Raw genomic sequence first — 13,891 nt, 5'->3', positions numbered from 1 at the left:
AGTGAGAGACCCATTTGCTCCATGTCCTTATTAACAGATGGTGCCATTTACCTTCTTTATTTCAGCCATTAGTAGTTATTGCTGTAAAATCCACGTGTTTTCTTTCTCTTTTTCTCTCCTCCCTCCACCATTATCATGGGCTCTCTCTTAGGTCCAAATTCTCCCCATTCCACAAACTTCCTCGTTCCCCAGGCTGCCCTGGGAAACCCTCCTTAGAGGAGCTACTTCCTTAAGTTATTCCCTGAACTCAGATCAAATTAGCAAGAGGCGCTGTTCGCACTCGGTACTTCTCCTTTCTCCCCACCTGTTCACACAGCTCTCAGGTGGGGCTGCTCTCCAGCTCTTCTGCCCTACTTCCTCTGAAGTGAAGAATCTGACACTGTTGGCCTCCTTCTCTTTTGAAGCTCTTTTTTTTTTCATTGCTTATATTATAGTGCACTATTTTGTTCTTCTGTATCTAACGTCTACTCTTTTCCCATCGTTCCTATAAACTTTGAGACCCCTGAGAAATTCATTTTATGTCCATTGCATGTGCTCACATAGTCCAAGCATCTTAGCATTCAGAACTTTCTGTAATCCTACCACTGTCCTTTGCATTTTCTGCTCTTGTCACATCTGTGTAAACCCAGACACCAGCTGCATGGACCGCTTGTCACCGTGTGAGAAATACTCAACCCACCAAACTACATTTACTAAGACAGTTACCAAGGCCATAAAGTTAGACTTCTTTAAATGTAGTTTCATTTACATTTTTATTATTTTATAATTAGTTCCTGTCCAAATGAATTTGATGTTTTCCTACATCTCCATGATTTGAAAGTTATTTTTATATAAACAGATTGCTAATAGTTAAAATACTTTTTGTCTCTTTCCCCCACACCTATACTCATTCATACCCCGATTACTAATGAATTAAGGCTGAGTAGTTTTAAATCCATGAATGGTTTGCAAGGAAAGTATTCTTTCCTCAATCTTTTTTTTCTCTGATGGCTGCCATAAACCCTGCTGCATGAGGACAGAGCTACACAGGAAGTACTGTGGGTGAAAGCAAGCTCTAAGGAACCCCCCGGTTTTGTTTACATTCTTTTCAAGGAATTGGAATGTCATTTTCTTTCTGTACATGAATATTTCTAGCAGAAGATAATTAAACAGGCCAGACTACTTTGTCAATTATAAGAGTTTTCTCCCGTGTCCTGAAACTCTTTTTCCCTGCTCCTCTGCTCACCTAATCTTTCCCGGATTCGTTTGTAATCTAGTCCCCTTTATTTAAGCTCCTGTGCTGCAGAATTACTTGAGATATATGTTAAAGAAGGAATCATTCAATTAACATATAAGAGTCATTGTGGATAATTATTAGAAATTTCTTTCTGCACACAATGTCTTAACTTTAGAATTTCAGGCACCTCAACTATTTATCTTAAACCCAGTAGGAGATCCACTTTGCCCTTACACAGGAGCTAAATTTGGTATATAGGTTGTTGGAGATGATCAAAGGACTTTCAAGTCTAAAAATGCTCTATGTAGGCCAGGAAGAGAAGCCAGAAGGGCCCAGAGAGGAATGTGCTCCGTCTGTGTTTCCTCAGGTTGAGTACACACCTGCCTGTGCCCGCAGGGTCTGTCCCAGGAAGCACGTGGGCAGGTGAAGCTTGCCCCGTGGACCTCCATTCTTGGACACTCCTTTTCAAATCTGCCAGCCTCCCTCCCCTCTCTGCCTTCTGCAGACAGCCCAGTGCCCCCGCCTCACGCTCTCAGGCCACATCACTTATCTGGCAGTAAGCATGGCAGAGCTCTCTGCCCTCACCTTTCTGCTACCCTCCTCCAAGTGAAAGGAACAACAGTACCTGACAGTGACATAGCACCTGACAGTACCTGACAGTGACACAGGACTTCCTCATGCCTCAGGAACTTGTTCATCTGGGTCAGTTGGAGGACAGACACTGTCACTCTCCTATTACACACAGGAATTGGCTAGGAGAGGGTCAGAAGCCTCTAAGCTGTGAGGTGGGACTTCTGCATCTTGTGCTCTCTCTCACAGCATGCTGCTGCCTTCCTGGCCCCAGTGTGCTCTCCTGTCCCCTGTGTTCCCTTTCAGGACTAGCAGCTGATAGAAGTTGGTGAGTTTGAATCTTAGCTCCGCTGCATATTCATGTATGACCTTGGGAAACAATTTTATCTTGCATTTCCTCTGATTATTCACGTGTATACTGGAGATAATACCAGTAACCACGTCCTTCGGGATTACCAAGTATTGTAATGCAGTTAACATAGGACCTAACCCCCACCAAACATGAAGTAAGGCTTAGCTAGTCTTAATTATTTTTAACGCAGGGACATAATTTCTCTTTTCCGATTGGAAGCTCAGCTTCATGGTAGAAAATTAACAATGAGTCGGTTACATAAAGCATTTGTTACCCGTGCAGTTTAACAGTTTTAGGCAGTCGTCAACTTCTTTGAGTCTCAGATTCCTTCTCTTTTAAGATGAGAGGACCAGGTGATCCCACAGAGCTCTCTAGCTGCAGTACTGTGGCTTTACTGAGGAATACAGGTTTCTAGTCTCCTGACTGAAGTGTAAATAAAAGACAACCAGAGAACTTGAAAGTCCATTTCTCTTCAGAGGCAGGGCTTGTATTGTAACAGCATCCTGCCTTTGTTGAGAAATCAGTCAGTGAAGCTTCTGGTTGAAATTGCGGGTGGGAATCTGGCTGGTGAGTGGGGAGCTCACATTTACTGCATCCTCCTCTGTGAATCACACCACCCGTGTTGTTTATTCCTCCCTCACAATGACTTGGGGTGATAGATTAATATGCACACTTCACAAACTCCACCACAGAGGCTCCTAGGGATGAAACATCTAATCCAAGTCATCCGCTGGTGAGGCAGTCAGCCTGAGCCTGAAACCCAGGACGTGCATTGAGCCATATCATCAAAGCATCCCTTCAGCTAAGGGGCAAATGATTCTGGCTAAACTAGGATTTTCTCAACTGCCTTCTCTTTCAGGTCCCAACCAGGGAGCATTGTTTTTATGGATTCTTCCAATCTCTTCCTGGGTTTAGCGGATTGATTTGTGTGTACTTAAAAATAATGCTGACTTAGAACTAGTTTTGTACCTGGAAGTGATGCTGTCTTGGGACTAATTTTGAGCTCAGGAGTGACACTGGTTTGGGGCTGTTTTTTTCCAGCCCACCTCTGTGCCCCTGTGGCACAGAACTAACTCCACATGTGCATGAACAAAGCCACGGTGGTCAGGTGTCTTGTGGCTCGGGTGCAGAGTGGACAATGAAGATGTCAAGAGAGGTTCCAAAGGAGTAAAGAAGAATCAGGACTAGCATTCCTGGGACCCTCTCTGTGCCAGCCATTGTGAGGTCTTTTGTGAGCCCAGGCCCATTTCTGCTGCTGTATGACTAGATGGGCCAGAATTTTCTATCTATTCACTCCTCAGCTTCCAGTTTGAGGGGCCAGGAGCCAGGGAGTAGTAATCTGCTCCCTGAATTTTAGCTATAATGAGTATGATTTTGAATTGGAAAGAAATTCTTTTTTACTCCTCACTGTCCCATACCATGAATGAGTTCTCCAGACCACTGTGTGTTCACATCTGTGGAAAAACCCAGCAGAAAAACTAGGGTGACCCAGTAAGCTAGGTGCTGTGTATCCACTGAACTGCCCAGGATGTGTTCAGTAGACCTGAACCTAAAGCTACACAGAGTATACCCTGTTTTCTTCTCTTTATGAATAGGAAAGACACTAGGGCCATGGAAAATGTGTGCTTTAAAAAGATCATCTCAGTCAGACATTTACAACTTGACTTTCACAATTCAATTCTTTGGAAGAGCTAGTAAAATCTGTCTGCCAAGAAAAGAAAGAAAGAAAAAGAAAATCATAAGCTTTTTCATTTGTGAGAGATATCATTTCTGGATCCAATAACACAACAACAAAATACCCCAACAAAGGAATAGTAAATAAGAGGCTGCCCAGTGCTCCAAGTTCACACTGTGGTTAATGAGAAATTTTATTGCTGCCAAGTGGATCGCCAAATCCATTTATTTCTGTTACTGGCATTTCCTCAATTCTCCCCAAATGTCAATACTTTTTTTAAAGCAAGCATCTGCTTTCAGTTTAAATGAATGTGTCATAAGATTCTAGACAGGAATCCAAAAAGTTTTCTGAATTGACAAACCTAACAGGTCCTTAATTACTGAAAGAAAATGTGGCAAAGCCTTATTTGCTTTTGCTAAATCTCTGTCATTGAGATAGAGCCAGGAAAGTAAGAGGAGGCAAATGTTTTTACTTAATTCACAGGAAAAACAGTTTCACTGCTGTATAACCAAAGGGAAAATTCCCTGTGAAACTACAAATGTTTAATGTCAAAATTTGCACGTTTTGAACAGGATCTAATTTCTGCTTAATGTTTCTTTCATGAAATCAATGACGAAAATGTTATGGGTCCCAGGAACCCATTCTCGGGAATTTTAGCCTTTTGGAAGTTCCTCTGGGAAACTTAAAAAGAGCTGAGTTTTGCAGCAAAATATTAGAAGGTTTTTATTTCCGTTATGATGCTTACATGGATAAGAGGATAGAGGACGTGTATCCACAGTGTACATTCACAATTGAGCTCCTAGGAAAGGAAAATGCCTCTTCCAATTGCAGAGCTCCCCACCTGCCCCCATCCAGCCTCCTCACCTCCCTTGGCAGGTAGAAGTGTTTCTTGGCGGGCAGTTCAGCAGGCCACAGCTATCTTTTCCTTCGGCTCAGGTGGTCCCATGGGTTTCTTTCTCCCTCTTTAGCTTTCAGCATCCTGTTATATTTAGCATTGTATTGATAGGTGAATCTCACATACAAGTCAGGGCAGCCATGTTCTTAAAGACCATCTTCAACAGAATTGCCTGAGGAGCTAAGAATAATGATTCCAGGGCCCCACCTAAGATTCACTACATCTTAGAAGACCCGAGATTCTGCATTTTACTAAACACCTAGAATTTTTTTTTTTTTTAACAGGGGTAGGGGTGGGTACTAGGGATTGGACTGAGGGGCTCTCAACCACTGAGCCACATCTCCTGCCCTGTTTTGTATTTTATTTAGAGACAGGGTCTCACTCTTGCTTAGCGTCTCACCATTGCTGAGTCTGGCTTTGAACTCAAGATCCTCCTGCCTCAGCCTCCCAAGCCACTGGGATTACAGGCATGTGCCACCATGCCTGGCAACACCTAGGAAGTTTAAGCACTAAACTTCTAGCAGTATCAATCTAAGAGAGAAGTGCAGATCAAATATTTTAGGTCATGGATAATCACCATTTATCAACCAGTGACTGCATTTGGCAGACAAAGAAGTTCAGGATATGCTGAGGAGCAATAGAGACAGAGGGGCAAAAGAGATAGGCTACCTCTTACCTATTATCTTACCTAAAGGGGACATTAATAGTTTCATCCATGCCAGTGGAACCCCCTAACAGAAGCTCAGAAAGGCCTTCGTGTCACATGAATTCCCAAAGGAATTCACAGTGTTCTTTTCGTGACTCCATACTCAAAGTGTGTCCGTGGCTAGTTGCCCAGGGTGTGTACTGAGGTTTGATTTTATCTACTTGTTCACAAATTATGACCTGATTAATTCAGGTGGTTTTCTAAAGAATTCTGAGAAAACACGTGTAGACATGGTAACCTATATCACATGCTTGGTTAGTTTAGACAAAAATGTTATTTTAATATTTTTTCCTCTTTTGGATTGACCGGTCAATTCATTTCAAATGGCTAAGGAAGTAGTCTCATATAGATAAGACTTATACTGATAATAGGCTGTTGAGTTTCCTAAATTATTTCTTATAGAGTCAAAATGAACACATTGGGAAATTTCAGTACTGTCTAATGCTGGCCCCGGGGTGATCTGTACCATTCAAGTATATATTGGTAATTCCCATTATTAAGCAAGTTCACACTATTTGAAATTTTCTGCCTCTCCTGTGATGCCCACCTCCTTTTTCCATGGAAATAACTGTCTAAATCTTCCTTTTATGAAAAACTTCCTTGCCAGCTAAGGAGGAGATCCCAAATGCCTTGGTTCTTTCTTGCCTGAGCATTCATCTGTGATCATCACCCTGCAAAATGCTGATCTGCTCCTTTCTGTGGCCCATGTGGCAGCTAAGTGGATTCTGAATTCTGTGTAGGCCTGCTTACCTCGACATTTGCCTTAGAGTAAGCCTGCCAGGGGGAATGATTCTGTTACTGGTGTCACCTTCCACTTGATAGACACCCAAGATTTAGGTGTACTAGCACATCCCGGGTTGTGCTAGTAAGTACAAAAAGAAAAGTTACTCTGATATTTAACCTAAATTTTTTCTAAACAACAAAAAAGGGGGAGGATCTAGTTTTCAGTGGGTGATTTTAGAAACATTAATTGAACTAATAAAAGCCAACAGTGGTTAAGCACTTAACAAAAAAGCCAAAATAGATATAGTATCTACTGTGTACCTGAGACACAGAGAAGTCAGACAATTTGCCTAAACTGGTAAATGGTAGAAGTAGAGTCAGAGCCCAGACCTGGTCTTTGAGCTTGTGCTTTTAACTGCTGTGCAATCAGGGTACATAAGCTGCTTCAGAGCCTGGAAAGTACTGACTATATATATGTGTGTGTATGTGTCTCCGTTAAATATATATATATGTGTGTGTGTGTGTGTGTGTGTGTGTATGTGTGTGTGTGTGTGTATAAGAAAGGTAATATATATGTATAGATATAGATAGACATAGATATAGAATTGATAAAGATATAGGTTGAGTATCCCTTGTCCAAATGCTTGGGACCAGAAGAAGTACATTAGGTTTTCTAGTTCTTAGGATTTTTTAAATACTTGCATAGGCTTTACGAGTTAAGAATCTCTTGTCCAAACATCTGAAAATCAAAAAGCTTATGATTTTGGAGCATTTTGGATTTCAGGTTTTCAGATTTAAAAATACTTGACCTGTGTGGATAGATACACATACACAGACCTTCTTTATTTCTTTTTTCTAATCATGTTATGGGCTTAGGATCTTTGATGAGAGGACAGTGCTTTGAGCCAGGCAAGTCAGGGAAGGCTTCACTGGGAACCAGAAGTTAAGTGGGGAGGAGGGAAAGGCCCTCTGTGAAGTGCGATGGTAAGGACACCAGGCAGAGAGGCACAAGACCTGGGGCAGGTCCTTCCTCTTTGCTTGGGACAGACGTTCATTGAGGCTCTCGGAGTCTCACTTTCATCACTATAAATGAGGGAGGTTGGTATATTCATAATACTCAAATGTGGATGGTGATCATATTCCTATGGAGGGCTTCCTCAGAACATGAAGGTCTGTTTAAAGCACACCCAGGCGACTTTAAGTTACTGTGAAGATAAAGAATCAATGGAGCAGGTGATCTCTTAGGTTCAATAAGAAGATATGCCAAAATCCACCCAGTCTGGTTGGAATAGTGGGTCCCAGGATATTTGTGGAATGTCGGTCAGAACCAGATTGTAGAGAGTTTTGATTGAGTCTATCCGTAGGCAATTGAGCATTAATGAAGATTTCTACAATGTTGAAAGCAGTGCTCATAGAAAACTTTCTTTTAATTGTCTGCATGTAGTACAAAGAGAAGAAAGAGTAACTAGAAGCAAATGTGTAAAATAAAAGTGTGAACTGAGGTGTTAACAAGCAGACAGAGTAAGGTGCACTGTTGATGGCAGCAGTCTGAGAGTACTATAGGAATCTCTCCCCTGTGTTTAAATAGGGGATAACTATCAGAGGAACATGTGCTACAAGGTGCATATGAAAAAAGAATGCTACTAAAATCTGAAACAGTTTGAAATCAAGTTTAATTTCACATGGTAATCATGTTGTAAAGTTCTATTTGGACAAATTAACTGCTGTGAATTTTTAAGCCAAAACCACACCTATGATACAAGTTCCCACCAAATGGTGAGCAACAGGACTGTAGAAGAAATATCCTCTCAATTTGTCTCCCTTGTAGAAACAAAAACAAAACTACTACTTATGAAATGTTTGGACTTTCTTTAAAAAGCATTGCAAAGTATCTGTCCAAGTGGCATGTGACATCTGATAATCTGACCCTTGGTGTCTAGTGATTCTCAAAAGTTCCCAGACAAACCAGAATCATCCAAAAGTACAGAGCCAAGAGGAAGAGTCCTCTCTGCCGGAGTCTTTGCATCTTATAAAACTCTCATCACTGAGCTGATCACAGGATGAAACATTTTTCTTGAAAGCAACAAGTTCCTTAAGGAATTTTAGAGATACCATTTTTCACAAAGAAATCTGAGTTCCTGTGAATAACTGTGATGATAACTTTTCCATTGTGTCACATGAATGTTAATGGACAACCTCAAGTATTTGCATTCATAGACCATGTTAAGTGGTAATTAATCTTGCTGAGTTCATTTGTAAAAAGTCTCAGTTTCCATTTTAACTGATATAAGTTATGACAAATGAAAACCATTAAATCTTTACTATCATTTTAGTGGTTATTTTTTTCCCTCTTCTTATTTTAAAGAGTATCTGACTAAATAATGCCTTGTGAGACTTAATTTCAGCCTTCATCTCCTAAATCTGCATCTTCCTTTGGATTTTAGGATGATTTCCAAATTAATGTTTATAAAGATTTATGAAATCCTCAGAGAAAGAGTTCTGCTAACCATAAAATCAATAGTCAAATTCCCAGGATTAAAACATACATTTGCATTTAAAAAAAGTGAGCAAATGGAAGAATTACTTCAAGGTATAGTTTAGAATAGAAACCTGAATATATGTAATCCTAATGGCTTCCATAGACGTAAAGACACTTTTGAAATTTTTATTGACTGGATGAATCAACAAGAAAGCTTTAAGAAAGATGTAATACAGATTTATTATAATCCTGCAATTTTAAAGCCACATTCCAAGGACCAGTCACTTAAGGACACAGGTGTTGAACAACTTGTTTTCAAAGATAGGACCGTGCATCAGAGAATCCTATTAGGAGTTAGCTAGATCCCAAGAAGTAGATATAGTATGGAAAACCACCTCCCTTGGGAAATAGCTAAGTGCCTGGCATATAACAGACAATGGTAAATGTTTACTAAACTGAACCCATAAATCCAAGGTCTGTATTGGAATCATGAATCCCCCAGCCCCCGCACCCTCCGTCTGTCATAGGAAGCTCCCGTCCAGGTGAAATCAACTTGTTGCAAGCTGCTCTGGCAGCTGAAGAACTCATACACATGAGTCAGTATTAGCTTCTGTTTTAGTCAGTTTTCTTCACTGCTGTGACTAAAAGGACCCAACCAGAACAATTATAGAGGAGGAAAAGTTTATTTCGGGGCTCATAGTTTCAGAGGTCTCAATTCATAGACAGCAGACTTGATTCCTCAGGGCTCGAGGTGAAGCAGAACATCATGGCAGAAGAGTGTGGCAGAGGGAACCAGTTCACATGATGATCAGGAAGCAGAGAATGCAAGAGGTCTCCACTTGCCAGATATCAATATATCCCCAAAGCCATGTCCCCAGTGCCCTACTTCCTCCAGCGACACCCCACCTGCCTTCAGTTACCACTCAATTCCATCGGGAGATTAATTCACTGATTAGATTAAGTCTGTATGTGACTCCATCATTTTTCCTCCAAACCTTCTTGCATTGTCTTACATGTAAGCTTTCCAGGGACACCTCGCTTCCAAACGGTAACAACTTCCCACTACATAACTTCATCCTACAGAGACTGAACCTGTAGGGGGTTATAGCAGGAGTCACTCTCATGGCCTTTGATAACTGGTGGCGGAGTTCTGCTGAAGTTACAGTACATATTTCTGAATCAGTCCCCATTTTCAATAAAAATATGATAAAATAGCTCATTATTATTTGCTGATCAGTGGTCACAGTATTTTCTAATTTTATAATTTCATATGTGAAACTTTTCTTCCCTTAGATATAAAACCAAAGATTAACACTGGCAGTCTGGCCTGGCTTGTCCCTGGTGGGGGGCTCAGCTACTGTTAGGAACACAGCTAGAAGTGGTGCAGCCAGAAACAGGCGCCCATACCATCTTCCACATCATGGTAAACTGTTTCCCATGCCACCTAAGTAATGGCCCCAAAATTGCTCTTCTGAGAGTCAGCATTTCTTGTTCACCAACTCATAAAACTATTACGAAAAATCCCCAAAAGTGCATTGTAGAAGGTAGAAAAATGAGTGAATAACCTGCATCTTTATATCACTTTCCAAAGGAGAATCCAGAGACAGAAAGAAGCTGTTAGCACCTTGAGACAGCCAAGTTTGATTCATTTGCCATAAAATCCAGAATGAATGAGCAATCTTTGCTAAAAGGAAATGAGATTTTAAAGTCTAATCAGAGGATTCAAGCAAAGTATTAATAAAAGATGCCCCTGCCCCACTTATTGTCTATAGGTCCCAGGAGAAGAAAGAAGAAGCTATCACTCTTCTGAAGGATTCCATTAAATATGGCCCAGAGTTTGCAGATGCATATTCAAGCTTAGCTTCATTATTGGCTGAGCAGGTAATTGTTTCCATTTAATTTCACACCGTATTTTTTAAATGTGACTGTTAAGTGTATAAATTAATGTTACATAAATATTTGTACAAATGATTTGACTAATGGTTGGTAAACTTACATTGGACACCTAATCTCTCTATGTCACTTTTCTTCCTGACAGATATGAGAAGCCTAGTTTTCTCATTCTAATATTTTCTCCACAGTGTAGTGACCTTTAGACAAAGGTGGTGTCTTACTGACCATTAATATGTTTTCTGTCACTTTGGGACTTGCTGTTTTTATTGCTGTTTACTTGTCATATTTTTCTGGGGAATTGACAATGGATTGAGGTCTCTGAACTCAATAGGGAACAAATTAATGACAATCTTGAAGACCCTGTGTCTCAATACCTGTTAGGAGATAGCAGGTTTGATGGCATTCTAAGAGAAATTTCTCATGGCATAAAACAGGTTTGTGTTGAATCTCCTCTTCACTTCTCAAAGTGATTTGATACCACTTTTCAGAATTCTGGACACATGACCCCTTGCTATGGAAAAGTGGAGAGACGTCAACCTCTCTAAATTGATGAAATAATTTTGTTGACACTTGGAGGTGCCCTTGATAGACAGTGGATTATGCTGTCACACAATCGCCAGATTGTCTTTAAAATCATGCACAACATCTTTGCTAGATGCCTTGCAGCATTCATTCGGCTTAAACATACGAAATTACTTTGATGAGGCAGTTACTTAGGGTGCAATTTGCATTTTTAAAAAACTCATAAGTTCCACCAAGAAGCAAAATTAGGACATTCTATGAGTAGTTAAGTGATGGAAATTATGAAAGTAGTTTTCTTGCTTTAATAAGTCATCCTCATTATCCCCCTTAGATACCCAACTCTGTGGATGCTCAAGTACTTAATATGCAATGTTATAGTATTTGCATATTAACCCATACACATCTCTAGATTAGTTGTATTACCTAATACAATGCCAATGATATGCAAATAGTTGTTATACTGTACTGTTTAGGGAATAAAAAAATCAGTACAAGCCAGGTGCAGTGGTGCACACCAATCTCGGGGGCTCCAGAGGCTGAAGCAGGAGGATCACAAGTTCAAAGCCAGCCTCAGCAACTTAGCAAAGCCCTAAGGAACTTAAATAAAAAATAAGAAGGTCTGAAGATGTGGCTCAGTGGTTAAGCACTCTTGACTTCAATTTCCAGTAACCACCCCCTACCAAAAAAAAAAATCACTACAAATTCAGTTTTTCTTAAGAATATTTTCGATCTGAGGTTGGTTTCTGGCCCCTTTATTTTCCTAAGATCCTCATCCTGCCTCTCTCTGGCCAGTGGTCTTGCTCAAGCATGACAAGCTTCTCTCTGGGGACCCTTACAGAAACTGTTCTCTCTGCCTGCCACATTTCTCTCCCAGAAGGCTCAGAGTTTCTTTCTTCACATCATGTCAGTTTTTGTGCATGTGTTACCATGTCAAAGGTATCTTCTGTGATAACTCTTGTAAGTAAATAGCAACTTTCCACTGCCCGGATATTCTCTGTCATTTTTTCCTGCTTTACTTTCCCATAGTATTTATCACCATCTAACATACATTTGCATGTTCGTGGTCTTTATGAGAATTGCCATTTTATTCATGACAGTATTCCCATGTCTGTCACACTGTATGTGACCAGTAGATTTTTGTCTCTACTATGGTACATGTTCTGAATTTTACTCTTATACAGCAAGTGGAGCTGGGCATGTAGGCCACAGTGTTATAATGGAATTGTGTCTCAGCATGATGATCCTGTCTGACCCCGAGAGCCAGTGTGAAACACGGCCATGAGAAATTATCCATTATAACCATAGGCCATCACCCAAGACATCTTTCAGTGACTTTTTTTTTTTTTTGGACATAATTATATTTCAGTGACTTCTTTATGAGCACTCGAAGGACAAATTGTCTCATGTTTTAGCATTAAAGAAGGCTGAACTTCTCATACATTACAAGGGTTGGTTGGTTTGTTTTATTTTGAAACCAGGGCATGAAAAACCCTGAAACTGCTAGAAAGGGTTCACTCTCCCCTCTCCCCACTCCTCGACTCACTTCCAGCTGACAACCTTCTAGACTGCATAGTCTGCTTTACTCTGTGTGCATTTTTACTCTTGGGTTTGTCATTTTAAAAACCATTTATTTTATTCAGTATATGTTGTATATTTTTTAAAGCTTCCTTTTCTTTGTGGAATAATGAGGTATAACTAAATAAATCAAGCATTATATTAACAGTTCCCAGTTCATTTTTTCCCCAGCTTATCAGGGCAGATAAACATTTAATTGCTCTTTTTTTATTCATATGTGACAGTGGAATGCATTACAATTGTTATTACACCCACAGAGCACAATTTTTCATATCTCTGGTTGTATACACAATTCATACCAATTCATGTCGTCATACCTGTACTTTGGATAATAATGATCATCACGTTGCACCATCATTTATAACCCCATGCCCCCTCCCTTCCCCTCCAACCCCTCTGCCCTATCTAGAGTTCATCTATTCCTTCCATGCTCCCTCTCCCTATCCCACTATGAATCAGCCTCCTTATACCAAAGAAAACATTCGGCATTTGATTTTTTGGGATTGTCTAACTTCACTTAGCATTATCTTCTCTAACTCCTTTCATCTACCTACAAATGCCATGATTTTATTCTCTTTTATTGCTGGGTAATATTCCATTAATTACCTTTATGTTGATTGATATCACTTTACCATACCAGTGACAATACAACAAGTTATTTTGTTGTTTGTTTGTTTGTTTTCTTGGTACCAAGGATTGAACTCAGGGACATCCCATCCCTGAGACACATCCCCAGCCCTATTTTGTATTTTATTTAGAGACAGAGTCTCACTGAGTTGCTTAGCACCTTGCTATTGCTGAGGCTGGCTTTGAACTGGTGATCCTCTGAGCCACTGGTATTATTTCTTTCTGTTCTTCTAAACCCTCCCCATTTTTCTTTTCTTTTTTTTTTAAATTAATTTTTATTGTTGGTTGTTCAAAACATTACATAGTTCTTGATATATCATATTTCACACTTTGATTCAAGTGGGATATGAACTCCCATTTTTACCCCATATACAGATTGCAGAATCACATCAACCCATTTTTCAAAATCAGTTCAACTTACATTTCCTCCACATTTTATGGTGATTTATCTTTCCAAAGGTTTCCATTTATGGGAATCCATAACAACTAATTGTGTATTGTTATTTTTTGAATTAATATCTTGCATTTAAATTTCAGCCTTATATTGACTTTCAGTGTTTTAGGTTTATCTTCTTCACACTGAGAGCTTAAGAAAACTAGTGATTTTTTTTCTACTCCTGTTTCTTCTTAGGGCTTAACGTAGTGATGCAGGCTTTCA

The 13,891-nt window shown here is 40.0% G+C and overlaps 1 protein-coding gene across 1 annotated transcript in view; it reads left to right on the top strand.

Annotated features, from left to right (window-relative positions):
• Tmtc1 (transmembrane O-mannosyltransferase targeting cadherins 1) overlaps positions 1 to 13,891 on the top strand; it is a 254,420-nt gene that overhangs the window by 216,668 nt on the left and 23,861 nt on the right. Inside the window, exon 13 of the mRNA XM_076854245.1 lies at positions 10,389 to 10,497. Coding sequence (XP_076710360.1) covers positions 10,389 to 10,497 — 109 coding nt within the window. The remainder of the gene's footprint in view (positions 1 to 10,388; positions 10,498 to 13,891) is intronic.

This window comes from Callospermophilus lateralis, chromosome 4, assembly GCF_048772815.1.
Source record: "Callospermophilus lateralis isolate mCalLat2 chromosome 4, mCalLat2.hap1, whole genome shotgun sequence".
Classification (NCBI taxonomy): domain Eukaryota; kingdom Metazoa; phylum Chordata; class Mammalia; order Rodentia; family Sciuridae; genus Callospermophilus; species Callospermophilus lateralis.
Note: the sequence above shows the minus strand (reverse complement) of the source record. Positions and strands in the feature narration are given on the sequence as shown.